This window comes from Eptesicus fuscus, chromosome 10, assembly GCF_027574615.1.
Source record: "Eptesicus fuscus isolate TK198812 chromosome 10, DD_ASM_mEF_20220401, whole genome shotgun sequence".
NCBI lineage: Eukaryota > Metazoa > Chordata > Mammalia > Chiroptera > Vespertilionidae > Eptesicus > Eptesicus fuscus.
In genome coordinates, this window is record NC_072482.1 from 11,174,673 (window position 1) to 11,192,064 (window position 17,392).

General features: G+C 52.1%; 2 protein-coding genes and 1 pseudogene across 3 annotated transcripts in view; 1 reads left to right on the top strand and 2 right to left on the bottom strand.

Moving 5' to 3' along the window:
• Window positions 1–17,392, bottom strand: part of LOC114235282 (triggering receptor expressed on myeloid cells 3-like) — a 20,806-nt gene continuing 3,414 nt past the window's right edge. Inside the window, exons 1-4 of one of the 2 annotated variants that reach the window (XM_054721664.1) lie at window positions 9,646–9,913; window positions 8,171–8,515; window positions 1,211–1,339; window positions 8–871 (exon numbers count right to left, since the gene is read on the bottom strand). In XM_054721664.1, coding sequence (XP_054577639.1) covers window positions 825–871; window positions 1,211–1,339; window positions 8,171–8,515; window positions 9,646–9,706 — 582 coding nt within the window. In that variant the 5' untranslated portion in view covers window positions 9,707–9,913 and the 3' untranslated portion in view covers window positions 8–824. Of the gene's footprint in view, window positions 872–1,210; window positions 1,340–8,170; window positions 8,516–9,645; window positions 9,914–17,392 lie in introns of those variants that run through there. The other variant, XM_054721665.1, reaches the window with a different exon arrangement.
• LOC129150430 (histone H3.3A-like) lies at window positions 13,886–14,301 on the top strand (annotated as a pseudogene).
• Window positions 14,847–17,392, bottom strand: part of TREM1 (triggering receptor expressed on myeloid cells 1) — an 18,260-nt gene continuing 15,714 nt past the window's right edge. Inside the window, exon 4 of the mRNA XM_054721662.1 lies at window positions 14,847–15,264. Coding sequence (XP_054577637.1) covers window positions 15,159–15,264 — 106 coding nt within the window. The 3' untranslated portion in view covers window positions 14,847–15,158. The remainder of the gene's footprint in view (window positions 15,265–17,392) is intronic.

Sequence of the window (17,392 nt, forward strand, 5' to 3'; positions counted from 1 at the left end):
GCACATATTTTATGGAAAAGTGTGGCTTTGAGAGTCATTCCCAGAAGCAGAGAGGGAAATGCGTATAAAACAAAGCACATGAATCACTTCTATGTGTTTTCAATGACCTACACAAATGTAAATACATTATGGAAAGTAGATTGAGAGGACATATGCATTAAATATATTAAGAGGATACCTATGGGGCAACGGGTAGGAAGTGCAGCTAGGGGATGGAGGTGGAAAAAATAAAAATAAAATCCATAAAACCAGATGAATGGTGAAGTGTGTCCATGGATGACTGTGTGTGTGGGCTGGGATCCTGATAGTGGGGAGGCTGTGCATGTGTGGGGACTGTACTGTATCCTTAATTTTGCTGGCAACCTAAAACTGCTCTAAAAAATAGTCTATATAATTTTATTAACCAATATCACCCCAATAAATTTAATTTCAAAATAAAAACATTTTTCAGAAATGTGATGGGTCTTGCCATAGGTTTCACCGGAGGGCCAGAGACGCCCCAGCAGAGCGGGTCTGAACAGCAGCAAGGGAGCACACACAGGTTCATTTGGATGCTTCTTTGAGTCCCAGTTGTTGTATTTAATTTTATAAAAAGATAGTTTGCCATTTTCTTGGCCTCTGATTAGTTCAGTGGGTCTCCTTCCTCCCAGCTCCCCATGCTTTCCACTCAGTACCTTCCTCTACATAAGAAAGGGGCCGGGCAGAGACCTCACACAAGAAGTTTAGGGAGCCTTTCACTTCCCTGAGAGAGAAGTTTATTTGTTTGTTCATCTGGTGAGCAGAGAGTGGAATGTGATGTTTGCTAGGGGAGGAAGGCATGCCCGTCAGCTCCTGGAAGGGTGACTTTGCTGCTCCCCTGGGTCTGGCTCGCCTGAGGAGTGAGAGAAGCAGACAGCATTTGCCCATGATCCATCCATGCCAGTCCTGGCTGTAGTCTCCCTCCCTCCTCTGAAGAAAAGACTGGATTGCCAAGCAGCAAAAACCTCCTTGCCCCTCCCACCCCCAGGTCTTCCTGTCCTGGTGAGCCCAGCCCAGCGCCATTCATGGGTTCCAGGGGCTGGGCCTGCCTCCTAGGCAAAGAAGTGGGGAAAGTTAGGAGGCAAGCTCTGGGGAACCCCAGGGACATGGCCCCTCTCAGCTCTTGTCTGCTGCTACCATCTGGTTCCCCTCATTCATTTCCACCCCAAGCCCCACCTCGGCCCCCACTCACCTGAGGCCCTGGCTTTCCGGAGAAGAACAAACAGGACTGAGAACACCAGGCCCTTGTTCAGGACAAATCCGCAGGTCAGAACAATAGCCAGCAGCCGCAGCTCGGGAAGGGCAGGGGCAGGCGGCACGCCTGGAAGGTCAAGCACAAGTGTTGGTGTCCTAGGTTAGCCCCTCCTGAGTCCGAAAGGGTGGGTGTCTGCCAGGTGTTCTGCTCTGAGGCTCCACCTGCTCCCTGCCTCCTGGCCACAACACCAGCCAACCAGGGACTGTGAGGCTGGGCCTTACCTTTCCCATAATGCTCTGCGATGGCTCTCACCCTCAAGGGATCTCCTGGTCTCCTGCCCCTAATATCTCCCTTCTGCGTAGCTCCTGCCCATAGCTCCAGCATGAGCCCTCACTCTCCCACTCAAGGCGCCACGGAAAGCCCTTCGTGCTCCCGTTGCCTACAGAGCCAAGTGCACAAGGCTGCCGGCGCCCACGGCTCTCGCAGTCTGAATCCACGACCGGTCCTGCTTTAGCCTTACCCTTCTCCTCTCCACTCAGCCAAACTGTCTCCGTGTGCAGCTGACGCTGTGAGTGCATGTCACCACCTGCTCCTGGCGTGGCGGCCACCCCTCTTCTGCATGAGTTACTCCTCTGCTACCGTCAGAGTTTCTCTTCCTCTCGGTAGTGGGTTCTGCACCCCTCCGGGCCCCAAGCCCCAGCAACTCTGTGCAGAGGATTTCTGTCCATCCCATTCCTTTAACTCCAAGGAAGATTGCTCAAATTCCATTCGCCCCTGGGCCACGTTTTGTAGGTGATGCTCTGTCATCAGGGCTATAAAACACCTTTGTAATCATAGCTCCCCAACCCCAGCTCCTTTCCTCTATGGCTGATTGATGGGACTTGTGCTCCCTTGAGGCAGTAACATTCAAGGCTTGTATGAGGGTGAGAGCTTTGGAAGAGAAATAGAAGCAAAGGTCCTTCTGGCTGCGGGCACTCAGGACTCCCTCACCTGCCTGGAGCAGGAGACAGGCCTGCATGCGGTCTAGCCTGGCTCTCTGGAGCCCACCTATGAGGCACGAGGACCCAGCTAATGACCCCAAAGTATCATTCTACTTTGTTGTGGCCTCTGGGCAGCGACCCTCATTCAGACACAACTGATGCTTAATCCAGATTACCCTTTAGGGTTCATTCTCTTTGACTGACACAGGCCCCTACTGGGCCCAGAAAATGCTTGATGAAGACGGGACTGCACACCCTGAGCCTGCCAGGCTGCTGGCACAACCTGACTGACTTAACCTGAACCGGAGAGAGACCTCCAAGATATCTGGAACAATTTTCTTCCAAAGGCTGAGCAACTATGTCCCAAGTTCATTGCTATGGGACTGTACTGTATTTGGGGGATATTCACAGAGTCCTAGAAGGTCAAAGGTGAAAGCAAGCATTCAATCCCATCCAATCTAAGCCCTAAGGAACAGAGGGAAAAGGGAGTGTCCAAGGCCACTCAGTAGACAGCAGCAGAGCCAGCACTGGGACCCATGTCTCCTGTCTCCTTGCCGTGTATTTCTGTGACATTTGCTGCTCTCAGTCTTCAGAGTCTTGTCCAGTGAGCCTGGCCTAATTTTTTAGCTTGTGGCTCCCAGGTCCACTCAGTCCTTCACAGTCAAGTGGCCCTCTCACCAGGCCACAAGTCCTTCTCTCACTTCTGACCCTTCTCCTACCTCCCATACCCACCTTCTCTCCCTAAGTTCCCATTTCAGGCCTCTCTTCCTATTGCAGCGTTGGGTGGACACATCCATCACCTCCGAATAGCATGACATTATGTAAGTGTCTTTCTGTGGGCATCTGCTGCCATGCCTCCCCCACCTGGAAACGTGGAGACAAGTGCAGAAGGATTCCCCACAATTCATTGAGGGTAAGTCCATTTATGTGGGCAGGCCTAACACCGTTCCAGAAAGAAGTCCCCATTCATTTGTTTTAACCTAACTAAAGACGGTGCCTGCCTGCCACCCGCTCCCCAGGCCACCTTCTGTTTACCGCAGGTGTCCTTTTCAGAGGATTGGGTTCTTGTTTCCCTGGGAGACCAGTGAGCCCTTCAGGCAGGAACAAGCTGTACGAGACTCAGTTTCCTCAGCTACATCAGCCTAAAGTTTTCGCCAATTACTGCAGAAAAGAAATAGGAAGCTGCTATGAAAACTCCACTGTCTGCTATTTGTGGTTTGATGAAAATAACTACGTTTACATTTATCCTGTATTAAACTTGATATCATTCTCATTCAATTATATGGCTTCTGTCATTCCCAATAGTTTCCCTTATTGTCTTTATTAAAATTTGCGTTAAAGAACAAGGCAGCTATTAATTGATGGAGTCAAACCTGGTGGGCCCAAGCTGTCTTCTGGAGTGGGCAAACATTGCCAAAGGTATAATATTAAAGCTATTTCTCTGAACTGAAACATAGAGAACCCCAGAGAATTGGAGCCATTGAACATCACAATGGAGCAAGCCTAGAGGAGTACGAGGGACATTCTCAAGGTCACTGAGTAGGTTCCAGGTTGAGGAGGAATGGAAACCAGGCCCGTGCAGCTTTTATTATCCTGTGATGGCCTCACTTACCTTTGCAGCCAGCAACTGTTTCAGCACTTCCATGTGTACAGGTACTGAGACCAATTTGCTGCTGTGTAGAGAGGACGTGGAACTGCTTCACCAACTGCATAAATCATTTGTAACCAGTCTCTCAATTCCTGGGCATCACTGGATGCTCTTAAAGCCTGGGGGATGTTTTCCTATTATGTGGATTCAGTAGCTTCCCTCCAATCCTGCCTATAGCACCTTCCTTTTGCTTGGTCAACTCTTGATTTCTAAATATTACAATGAAGTTCGACTCTAGCCCCACTCTGGCCTAATCTATATATACTAGAGGCTTGGTGCATGAAATTTGTGCACAGGGAGTGCGGGGGGGGCCCTCAGCCCGACCTGCACCCTCTCCAATCTGGGAGCCCTCCGGGGATGTCCTACTGATGTACGGGGAATGGCCTAAGCCGCAGTCTGGCCTCCCTCTGCAGGAGGCGACCAGGCTGATCACCCTGCTGCTGCAGTCACAGCCGGCCGCCACAGCCGCCAAGGTGTTTTCATCAACACAGACTCCAGTCCCTTCACCATGAAGAAATAAGAACTTTCTTTAGGCATTTTCAAGATGTCTCTCTCATAGGATATGACATTTCTTTCTTTCTTCCTTTTTTTTTTTTTTATCCTCACTTGAGGATATTTTTCCATTGATTTTTAGAGAGCGTGGAAGAGAGAGGGAGAGACAGAGAGAAACATCAATATGAGTGGGACACTTCAATTGGTTGCCTCCTGCATGAGCCCTGACCTGGGCCCCATCCAGGGAGGAGCCTGCAACCTAGGTACATGCCCTTGACCAGAATCAAACCCGGACCCTGTGGTCCACAGGCTGAGGCTCTATCCACTGAGCAAAACCGGCTAGGGCAGGATATGACATTTCTTAGCCTGTCCAGCAGCAGACCTTCATTTTTCCTCCAGGAGTGAGGTTGGAAAAACCCTAGATCACCTTCTTGGATTCTTATTACCCAAGTGACCAAGAACACTGAGCATGGCGTACGAGGAGCTTACCCAATGAGCAGTCAGAAAAAGTGTTTCCTCTGCAGTTCACACCCAGAGGCAGGACTGCCAGTGCACCGTGGCTGGCAAGCCCTGTTCTCTGCGGGCCTGCGCCATCCCTGGCTTGCCTCACTGCGCACCCATTCCCCTTGCGCACGCATTCCCCTCCCGCCTACCTGCACATGCAGCCTCCTCCTGAGTGGTTGTGATGTTACAATATCCTAGCTAATTTGCATGTTAGCTCTTTATATACTATCTAATAAAGAGGAAATATGCTAATTGACCCTCACGCCATAGCAAAGATGGCGGCTCCCACAACCAATAAGGAGGGAATATGCTAATTGACTGCCCCTCCTTCAAAGATGGCAGCACTCACAGCCAAAAGATGGCAATTCCCAGTCCTCTCAGCCCCGCTGGGGCGGCAGGTGGGCCTGGCAGCTCTGCACGCCTGCCTCCGGAGTCCCCCAGTCCCCTCAGCCCCCCAGATGCCCAGGGCTGGCCCAAGGCACAGACAAGCCTCGGATGGTGGCTGCCCAGGCGCCCAGGGCTGTCCGAGGCTCAGATAACCAGGGCCAGCCAAGGCTTGTGCTGGCTGTAGTGGCAGCAGCAGAGGTGTGATGGAGCATCACCTTCCCCTGATCGCCGGGTCGCCTCCCATTCCTGAGGGCTCCCAGTCTCTGAAAGGGGGCAGGCCAGGCTGAGGTACTCCCCCTCCAGTACATGAATTTTCATGCACCAGGCTTCTAGTCCTACCTAATAATCCTACCTAATAATAGACAAATATGCAAATTGCCCATACCTCTGACACACCCATAAGCCACACTCACAAACCACACCCACCATCCAATCAGAGCGAGTATGCAAATTAACCCATCCAAGATGGCTACAGCCACAGAGAGCAAGGTTTCCCAGGCAACAGAGGGAAACAAGCTTTCCGCCAGCCGTTGCAGGCCTAAGCCTCCACTCAAGCTACAAAGTTTCAATTATAGAAGGTAAACAAATTCAAACAGAAATGGCATCAGAATGGAGCTTGAGAGAGCAGGCCAGGGTTGCCACCGGCAACAGGGGAAGCAAAGCTTTCCGCACACCCTGGCCGGGACCACCCGCTTAAGGCAACAAAGTTTCAATTATAACCCCAACACAAATGGCTTCGGGCCTCAGAGGGAGCCCCAGACTTGGCTCTGCTCCAGGCTACAAAGTTTCAATTGTAGAAGGAAAATAAATTCCAGATACCAGGGCCTCTGCTTGGGTTGCCAGGGGTGTGGCCGGCCTGCAAACCACCACAGGCCCCTCGCTCAGGCCGCCCCACACCTCAAGCGAACCCCACCTTGATCAGGGACACCCTTCAGGGCAAACCAGCTGGCCCCCAGCCCTGTACCAGGCCTCTATCCTATCTAATAAAAGAGTAATATGCAGATTGATCATCACTGCAACACACAATATAGCTGCCCCATGTGGTCAAAGATCCTGCCCCCATGTGGACACAAGATGGCCAGCAGGAGAGGGCAGTTGGGAGGCACCTGGCCTGCAAGGGAGGGCAGTTGAGAAGGACCAGGCCTGCAAGGGAGGGCAGTTGAGAGGGACCAGGCCTGCAAGGGAGGGCAGTTGGAGGTGATCAACCCTGCAGGAGAGGGCAGTTAGGAGTGACCAGGCCGGCAGAGGAGGGAAGTTGGGGGCAAACAGGCTGGCAGCGGAGTGGTTAGGGGGTGATCAGGCTGGCAGGCAGAAGCGGTTAGGGGCAATCAGGAAGGCAGGCAGGCAAGCAGTTGGGAGCCAGCAGACCTGGATTGTGAGAGGGATGTCCGACTGCCCGTTTAGGATCCCAATGGGTGGGATCGGGCCTAAACGGGCAGTCGGACATCCATCCAGGGGTCCCAGATTGGAGAGGGTACAGGCTGGGCTGAGGGACAACCCCACTCCGTGCACGAATTTCATGCACCGGGCTTCTAGTCCTATATAATAAAAGCCTAATATGCAAATCAACCAAACAGCGAAAAGACCAGTGGAATGACCAGTCGCTATGATGCGCACTGACCACCAGGTGGCAGATGCTCAATGTAGGAGCTGCCTCCAGCTGGCAGGCCCAGGCCAGCCAAGGCGGGTGCCAGCGGGGGCCCCCTGATTGCCCCGCTGGTTACCCCACAGATTGGCCTTGATTGCCGGCCAGGCCTAGGCACCCTACCCATGCATGAATTTCATGCACCAGGCCTCTAGTATATAGATAAAAGACTAAGCCACCAGCCAACCAGCCAGTAGGTATGACACGCACCCACCACCAGGGGGCAGATGCTTGATGCAGGAACTGCCAAGCAACAGCAACTTTACGGAGTGCCCTCTTACACTCCGGGACCACTTGGGGGATGTCAGACTGTTGGTTTCAGCCTGATCCCGCAGGCCAGGCTGAGGGACCCCGCTCACTCCGCAGACACGCTTCGAGCCCCTTTGAGCCCTTTGCCCCATTGCGGACAGCCGAGGGAGGGACTGTGGGAGATTGGGTCCAGGGCATGTCATGCCCATCTCACCCGGTCCTTCCCCACCAGCCACCTTCTAATTTATTTCCTTTTAATGTGCACGAATCTGTGCACTGGGCCTCTAGTATTTACATATTGGGATATGTAGGAAGTGGAGAGCAGGGTCCTGTGTGGTGGAGGTCTCTCCAACTCTCTGGTTAAAGGGAGAAGGTTTATTGGGAAGCTCGGGGCAGAAGTATTGGGCTAGGTGAGTAGACAGGCATTCTGAGGAAAGAGGGGGAGGCCAAGCAGGCCTCCACCCATGAGAAGCAATTCAAGGACGAGAGAGGCCCTTCATCTTGCTGTCCAACACCTATTCCTTGTTTGCTACTTTGTAAATCTCTTGAGAAAGGGAACAGTTTCACTGGCCACACTGGGCCCCCTTCCAGGATCCACCAAGGACAATCGAATCCGATGGGTCTCTGTCAGATGCCAGCTGCTCCAGGTATCGGCTGAATGACACCGTGAGTAGCGTGCCCTCCCTGCACCTTCTTGCCGTGTACAATGGAGACAGGCTTAACCTTGGCTATGCAGTCGGTGTTCAGTACCCGGTTCCCCTAGCAGGCACTCTGCACAGAGTGAGAGAAACTTTGAGATCCCTAGTCTAACTTTCTTGCCTTAAAGGGTGAGAAAACCGGGGTCCAGAGAGGAGCTATGGCTCTCAAAGTCACAAAGCGAGAGACAGGAAGACCCATGTGCGCTGCTTTCAGACGGAGAGCCTTTCCCGTGACTCTGTGCCCTCTCTCCAAAGCGCCCCCCCCTCCCCTGGAGGCAGAGGGGGTCCCACCTGCGGCTCAGGAGCACAGCCTCCACAACCTTCCCTGTCTGGGCTCTCACCGCTGCTGCTCACCTTCGCACTGTACCAGCCGAATCCGAGGAGGCAGGAGCACGGGGGTCTGAGGTGAGAGGTCAATCACACACTGATAGAGCCCCAAGTCCTGCCTCTGGAGCTCTCTCACGGTGACCCTGAACGTGCCCTCGGTGGGGTCATCCTCCAGCAGGTATCTCCCGGCCTGGGCCCGGTTTAGGTCCGTGTTCCTGGTATCTGTGCGCACCAGTGTCTCTGGGGGGCCGCGGCTCCTCACCCGCTGCCAGGCCTTCAGGCTGGAGGCGTACTGCCTGGTGTACAAACAGGATATGGTCAGGTTGCTTCCTTCCAGGAGGCACATTTGCTCCTCGTCTTCGCCTCGGAGTCCTAGAATGAGAGGGCCAAGAGCCTCACTGAGCCAGCCTTCCTCCCACCGCCCCACAGCCACAGGCCGCAGGGCAGAGCCCTATCGCAGGTGAGAGTCCTGGCAGCTCCCTCAAGCACTGAGGAGGCACGTGGGGTCTCTGTGCACTATGTGAAATGGCTCAGCGTCTTCAGCAACATACACACATGTGGAGCAAATACGGCAAAATATCGATCCTGCTTCAATGTCTGAATCTCGTGGATGAGGTTATGGTGACTATTTTTTTTATACTTCATAGATTGAAATTTTTTTATAATAAAAATGGAGGGTGTGTTTTTTTTAAGTAAAAAGAGAACTTAATCAGTTTTGCCACCCATGTTCTTCTCCACTTGTGGTTCCCAGGCATGTCCCTTGCTTTCAGGGGACTTTGTATTACCGCCTTGGGGTTCCCACGACAGATGCGCTTCCACTCCTCTCTGTCCATATCCATCCCATTAGGTCCCAGCTGGCACTGACCTCTGTCTCCCCCAAACCTCAACCCACTGACCACCCTACACCTTTACATCATCAGCGTCCTGGTCCTGGGCAGCCACCTGCACTCCGTGAAGCACTTACTGAGCCCTAAATACTGAGCCAAGTGTTCTACATCAGTCTGCTGATTAGCTCCTAGGACAACCCTCTGAAGGAGGCGCTGTTTACAAATGAGGAAACTGAGGCTCAGAGAAGGTAGAGGACTTCTTACAGCCACATCTATAGAAAGTGGCAGGAACAGGATTTGAACCAGCTCTGTCTGGTTCCGGAACCTCTTTGCTCTCTGCCTCAGCCCCCGAATGTTCCTTTGAGGAGGGACCGTGCCTTGCACTGCTTTACATCCCCCAGGCTGTCTACACAGCGAGGAGAGGAGGTTTGGTGACTTCGCATAATTTTCTCAGCTTGGAGATGCACTGGAGGACCCTCCAGCATCTATTAGTCATCCAGCCCCGCTGGGTCGGGGTCAGGCAGCACAGTCTGCATTCATTTCCTTCCTTCGCCCATTCCTGTCTCTAACACATACCGGGATCCCATCCCAGTCCTCCTGAAGGAGTGAGAGAAAACCCCTCTTAGTAGGCACCTCCCCTGGGCCATCTCCGTCCCTCTCCCTTCCTCTCCTCACCTGAGACCCAGAGCAGCAGCAGCAGCAGCAGTGGCCGCCCCCAGAGCCCCGTCCTGTCCATTCTGTCCTTCAGGCTTCGGCCATCCCAGGGGCTGTAGCAGTTGCTGGGGGATGGTGCCCCATGGGGGTATTGTCCACCTCCTCTGAGAGGGGGAGCTTACTGTGCAGTTGAGAAACCCTGAGGGAACTGCAGTGAGAGGGACCAGCTCGGGAAAATGCAGAAGGAGAAAACAGATCACTTCCCTTGTGACACCTTCCTTCCCGCTCTCATTGTGCCACAGCCTATGGTACAACACCCCGTTCCCCACCACGGCAAGCCCTGGCCCACTATCGGACCTCCCACCTCTGCTCACTCACTTCCTCAGGGCACCGAGACAGCCTCCTCACTGGGCCCCGACCACTGCCTCCCGAGCCCCTCCAATACATTCACATTCAGTTACCCTTCAAGGTCTGGTTCACACCTTCCTGATGACATGCCTTGTTTAATCTCACTCCACACCATGCTTCTCAAGTATAAGCATGTGGCTCCATCATTTGGGAAGCCTGGCAAACATACACATGCGTGTGGGCTCCACCCCGGGAGACTCCAGTTTAGGAAGTCTAGAGAGGGCCCAGCATCTGCAGTTTAACAAGCAGCACAGGTGATTGTGAGGCCAGTGGTCCAAATGGATGATGCCTGGCAAAGCTCTGCATGAGGTCAGAGGGGCCCCGAAACTCTCCGGGGTCCTCAGCCTGCGTCTCAGGTGAGCACTTCTAGGAGCCCCAGTCTAGACAGAGACATGGAGACCACAATTGTAATGCTACTGGAGTGACTAAGTGCCATGGATTGAAGGCCCTCGTGCGCCGGGTGCTTTACGCAGGTGATCTCACTTAACCCTACCAGCTTCGGAGACTGTGTAGTGAATATTTGTCATCTTTTGAGTCTCCAGCCCCCAATGCCTTTTCCATTTGGGGGATATGCCCCAATGTGTGGGTCTCACTAGGACGCAAAGCTTCCCTCTCCCGTCTATTGAGATGGAGGCAGATTCCTCCTGCCCTTCTCCCTGGCACTTATGGCACAGGCTTGGGACCTAAGCCTGACCAAAGGCATGATCCTGTGGTGAAAGATGTGGGGCCAGTTGGAGATAGTGGACATAGAAATCCCGTGAACAGTATGGTGGCAGGTTCGAGTGGCTTCAAGCATGCAGGGGACGGGCTGTAGCATCAATGGCACGTTCAACACTAGACGTCCTCATGCAGTAACCTCAGCTGTGGCCTCTTGCCCATTCTCTCTTGGCTTCTGCTGTTTTCTAAGCCTGGCCCTCCAGCCTTCCATTGAGTCTATGAGCTACTGACATCTTTCTCAGTTCCTTTGCTGTTCAAGACAGCCTGACTTGCATTCCATTGTTGGCAGCAAGAACCAGGACTGGCCTTGGTTATTTTGTCCCCGAGGCAATGAGGAATGTCTCAAGGATGAGGCCCAGAGGGATGCACTGAGTCTTTCAAGATCAGACATACTTCAAGGATGCTGTGGAGCTGGGTTCACCCTGGATGCTGCTTATTCCAAGGCCCGTGTAATTAACCACATGGCACTGTTGTATCAGCAGAAGTCCAGCAGGAGTCAGGTGGCTCACTGAAACCGACTTATTGAGCCGTGTTTGACCAAAGTGTGGTGGGATTTGGGGAAATCAGTAAGGGATGCTGCAGTACCCTGAGAAAGCGGACAGTGCTGAATCATTACCACCTCTAGGCCTAAAGGGGCAGGGGATGGAGCAGTGTCCCAAATTTGGAGATAGCAGCTGTCTGGTGAGGGGCATGAAGGGGCCTCCCATAGAGGAATGCAGCCATTCCACAGAGAAGGAGCCCAGAGGATAAAATCCCCGCCCTCATTCTCTTCCCACCCTCTGCTCTGCTTTCACGCTGCCCACGGGTGAAACCCACCTGGAAGCCTGTTGGCAAGGGAGCCCGTTGATTTAACCCATCGTGCTCAAGAGAGATAAGGATGGAGAGTGGGCCCACAGGCACAAACGGGAGAGCATCCAGGACAGCCATTTTTCTTCCAATTCAGTGTGCATGATTTCTCAGACAAGTATAATACACTGAGTGGCCAGATTATTATGATCTCTGAATGCATAATAATCTGGCCACTCAGTATATATATATATATATATATATATATATATATATATACACATATACACACACACACACACACACACACACACACACACATTAGAGGCCCAGTGCTTGAATTTGTGCATGGGTAGGGGTCTGGCCAGCCTGGTCAGAGGGAGAGGATATGGGCGGTTGGCTGGCCTGTCTGCTGGTAAATCTCCTGGTCGAGGGGACAATTTGTATATTAGCCTTTTATTATAAAGGATATACACTGAGTGGCCAAATTATTATGCATTCAGAGATCATAATAATCTGGTCAATCAGTGTATATTGCATGCACCTAAACACTACGTAACCTATAATTACATTAAGCACACAAGCACATGAACTCCTGCAGGTGGTTACCTCTACTATGAACGTGTCCTGGTGTTTGGTAAGAAGCTTGATAACTTCTTGGAACTCTATCTTGAAAACAAGCTTGAGAACCACCAAGAGAGCCGCACGCGCTGGGATTCAGCCGCACGCGCTGGGAGTGGCCCTGAAATCTGCTTTATAAACCAATGGTCCAGGAAACGCAGAGGCAGGAGGACTGGAGTTTGAGAAATGCTGCACTAACGTGTTCAGCTTCTCCTAGTCAACACTTAGCAATGGCACCTCCCTTGTCCCTTCGTGAACAGGGACAGCACTGGACCTGCTGGCCTGCAGGTCCCAGACAGGCCACCTCAGAAAGCAAACACCGCATGTCCTGTGGTTACTGCCGCTGCGCTGCTCGGCCCCTGAGGGAGGAAAACAGATGCCCCGGGATGAACAGTTGCTGGAAGAAGGGCTTCTGAGAAGACAAGACTTCCCTTTGCGCTTCTTCTGATGGACTCAGATTGGGGATGAGAGGGAGTCTCTGGCGTCAGTGCCATCCTCCTGAGGCTGCAGCCAGAGCAGGTGCTCTCGGGTTGATGAGGAAGTCCTTGTATGATGGCCGTGTGATCAGGACGGGGGGTCAAGGTTGGGTTGCTGCACCACAGAACTCAGACATCTTTTTCCCACAGCAGTGCGGGAAAGTCAAGCTGATGGTAGGAATGTGTTTTCCTAACACAAGCTGGATTGTGTGTTGGAAGGTGTGTTTGTTCTTGGGGAATGAGATATGAAGTTAGCCTTGGCCATTGCTCAATTGGAGTAGGAGGACCCATCATTTTGTCCCCACCGATGGGGGACCCTTCCCCGTTTAGGGCCAAAGGAGGTAGGAAATTGGAAAGTCCTGATTTAAATCTGTAGGATTTTGCCAGACACAGGTGGGCCTGGACCCCTACTGCATGGGTGAACATGGGAGCTGAAGGGGACTCTCAGGGGCAGACCTAGAGAGGAAGAGGAACGCAGAATGGGGAACCGGAGTGCGCATAGGGGGAGCCTCCCGGAGCCTAAAGGCTGAGATCTTGTGGTGCCACCATCCCTGGCCCTGGTGTGATTCCAGGGAGAGGCACGTAGAGGCATCACAGGAAGAGCTCCTGGCTGTCCTCTCCTCTATGGCCTTAGCCGTCAGGAAAGGGACTCTTCAATTTTGTTCCTGCCACAAGGGATGACTTTCTACTCGTGTGGCCTCATTCCAGTCACACTCTGCTCTCCTTCCCAGGCTTGTTCTGAGGGTGCAGGGATGATGCACACCATAGACAAAGATACCCTCTCTCAGCGATACCCTCTACCAGTCTCATCCCGCGAAGCCTGTCTCATCCTCCCAGTATTGTCCCGGGATGCTGCCTTCCGGTTCACTTGGTTTCTCTGCCCCAAAGGGGACTTCTCCCCGAGGCGTCATGTCTTCTCCTCACTCCCTGGCTTTCAACACCCTTTCCTGGGAGTGTGGGAAAGGGCCGCAGCGGGAGGGAGGAACCCAAGCGTCTGATTCTAGAAGAAAGGAAGGCCCCGGTGGCCGGGAGAGCAGGATGCTTCTGTGGTGCAGCTCTGCCAGGGTCGGCCCCAGTGCAGTGGTCCAGGGCAAGGACCAAGGCAGGTTTAGCAGCTGTGCCCTCTGTACCTCATGACCCCACAGGACAGCGAGTGACAGTGAAAAGCATTGGGGCGTTCGCAGCCGCCCATCCATCTCTAATGCCTGCGCCGCCTCCACCCAAAGGAGAAGGGGGGTAAGTAAGGAGTTCTCTATACCATGGCTCCTACAAAGCAGACTGCCCACAAATCCATGGGGGTAAAGCACCAAGGAAGCAACTGGCTACCAAAGGCGCTCGAAAGAGTGCGCCCTCTACTGGCGGGGTGGAGAAACCTCATCGTTACAGGCCTGGCACCTTGGTACTTTGTGAAATTACAAGTTAGCAGAAGTCCACTGAGCTTCCTATTTGCAGACTTCCCTTCCAGCGTCTGGTGCGAGAAATTGCTCAGGACTTCAAAACACACCTGCGCTTCCGAAGTGCAGCGATTGGCGCTTTGCAGGAGGCCAGTGAGGCCGATCTGGGTGGCCTTTTGGAAGACACCAACCTGTGTGCTATCCATGCCAAACGTGTAACAATTATGCCCAAAGACATCACACTAGCACGCCGCTTACGTGGAGAACGTGCTTAAGAATCCACTATGATGCAAAATATTTCATTCTTTTAAAAACAACTTTTTTTTCATCTTCCTGTTATTGGTAGTTCTGAGCGTTAGGGTTTTTTTTCCATGGGGCCAAAAGGTACCTAAGTATATGATTGCAAGTTGAAAATAGGGGACAGAAATCAGGTATTGACAGTTTTTGTATTTTCTTTTTTATGTGGATTTTTTAAATATAAATGCAGGGACATAAAGCATTAATGCAAGTCAAATGTTTCAGTGAACAAGTTTCAGAAGTTCAACTTTATAACAATATAAATAAACCTGTTAAATTTTTCTGGACAATGCAAGAATTTGGATTTTATTTTAAAACAAGTAAATTTCTTATTGATGGCAACTAAATGGTGTTTGTAGCATTTTTATCAAACGGTACATTCCATCCATTCACTATACTTTTCTAACTTAGTTGTCCTACATGTAAATACATGTTTTTAATGTTGTCTGTCTTCTGTGCTGTTCCTGTAAGTTTGCTATTAAAATACATTAAACTAAAAAAAAAGAAGAAAGAAAGAAAGAAAAGCATTGGATCCGTCTTTATTTAATGCAAACCCTAGGCTGCTGGGGGAATGGAGGCCCAGGGCATGTTAGGGGCTGTCTCTTCTCTTCTGATGGGCAAAGCTCACACCCAAGGTTGTTAGTGAAATGAGGGGAGTCAGCAGGGCCAGGAAGGTGGATCCTGAGCCTTAGAAATAACCTGTGTTACAGATTCAACTCAGTCATTGCCCTCCCCACACACACACACACCCTTGCCTCCCCTTTCACAGGCTTCTCCTGGCACAACTGCCAGATGGACGGGGATGGAGGTCGCAGGGCATTCTGGGTTCACGGACCTAGCGGCCAAATGACCTCTGTGTGGCGATCAACAGGAACGTGAAGACCAGGCTCTTACTGAGGATTCCACACACCACGATCGTGACGATGCTGGTCGAAGAGATCCTGGGGAGAGAGAAGATGGAACGCTGCTGCTGACACTGACACTCCTCATACTTGAGCTTTACTCCACAACGCTTCTCTCACCACTATTTTATCGGCGTGGGTTCTTCCAGAGCCTCTGCCCACACTGACTGCCTCTGTGCATTTGGTTTGTCCCATGGCCTAAAACTGCTGAAGTGGGTGTAGTAGAGAACGTGGGGCCAGGAGAGGCAGTGAGGGGAAGAGGCAGGTTGAGCAAGCTCCTCTTCCTCCACCGTGATGACTAGAGAGAGCGGGCCCAGAGCCAGGAAGCCTGGTTTCCATTCTCAGCATCAGGACCTACTTCCGGGAAAGGTCCCTCACTGCTTTGGCCTCAGTTTCCTTCTCTATCAGCCGAGAAGAATCCAATCCTTATCCAAATCCCATCATGAATTTTTATGGATTTTTAGCAAACATGATTCTAAATGTCCTGGGTAACTGTCATTAGATCGCCTAAGAAAGGCATAGAAATGAGTGAGGACACTTGGCCTGCCTAGACTCAGGAGACATGGACATAGATTACAGCACAAGTGACCTGCGTGATAAGACACGGAACCAAAGGTGAAAAGGTAGCAGTGAAACACATTGAAACCCAGAGGCAGATCTAATGTTACGAAAGAATCTAAAGTTTAAATTTAAATTTGACATTTTTAAGTAACTGAAAAGTCACCAGGAAATAGAATCAAGCACAAGGAAGGAATAACACAAAGTAGTAATTTTAGAATTGGCGTTTGCCTACTCAAAACTACAAACCGAATGTACAAACTAGCAAAGTGACCAACGACATAATGGCTCTAGAAAGTGGGAAGCAAACCTGCGGCCTCGACATCCACCCCCTGCCTGTGAAACTGTCCTGAGTCACCGGAAAGGAGATGTGGCAGGTGGCCTGGTCAAGGTCAGACACCAGTGGTGCTGCTGGCTGGTGTGGCATGGGGCGGGGCCAGCCAGCCCAGCGCCTCTCTGGCCCTCCTCCCTGTGGCCTGTGCCTGGGTGTGAGCCCTGCTGCAGAAAGGCCCCAGCTGGGGCTCTATACTCCACCTCCTCCCAGCCTCCCCTCCAGTGCCCCGCCTTATCCCCTCCCTAGTTTGTATCATGTTCCTTATAACGGATCTCCTAGTGGGGTCACTCTTGAGGGCCAGCACGCAGCCCTTCGGAGACTGCATGCAGGGCAGACCTCTGCAGTGCCTGGGAGTCTGTGGGCCGCCCTCACCGGGGACTGGAACATAAATACCCCAGCTCTGGCCCTGGTACAGGCAACTCTAGGTGTGACCTGTGGGTCCCCAGGACCCTCTGCAGGACTCAGCCAGAGTCCTCCCTCCCCCCGTGGGACTCAGCTTGGTCACCACAGCCTTTGCTCGGCTGCCTTCTCCCCTGCTCCCACTTCCCTAATGGGTTTATCTGCGGCAGCTTCCCAAACCATCTGCACAAGACTCTCCCCACAGCCTGCTTCTGGAGAGCCCACCCCAGCAGGGAGACAAGTGGCTTCCTCTGAGGGGCCTCTCCCTCCGTCCCCAGACTCAGCACCATCACCTGGGCAAACCGCTCCCTGTATTGAACTGCCTTGTTTTCAAACAGCTCGGTGCCTTTGGCTCCCCTGCCTGGACTCTGAGACACTGGTTTGTAGCTCATTAATAGATAAAGTGAATAGAGAACAGCGGGGCAGGTGCTGGCTCTAGTAGGAATGTGGGCAAAGGCTGTGCACGCTCATTAACATACTAGAAATGAAAACTTGTGAATAAAAACGTTGGCCCTGGCCAGGGTGGCTCAGTTGGTTGGGCATCATCCCATGTGCCAACAGGTTGTGGGTTCAATTCCAGGTCAGGGCACATGCCCAGGTTGCGGGCTCAATCCCTTGTTGAGGGCCTTCAGGAGGAAGCTTATTGATGTGCCACTCTCACAATCATATTTCTCTTTCTCTCTCCCTCTTCCTTCCTCTCTCTCCCTCTCTCTCTCTCTCTTCTTTTTTTTTTTAAATAAATTTTATTGATTTTTTACAGAGAGGAAGGAAGAGGGATAGAGAGTTAGAAACATTGATGAGAGAGAAACATCGATCAGCTGCCTCCTGCACACCCCCCACAGGGGATGTGCCTGCAACCAAGGTACATGCCCTTGA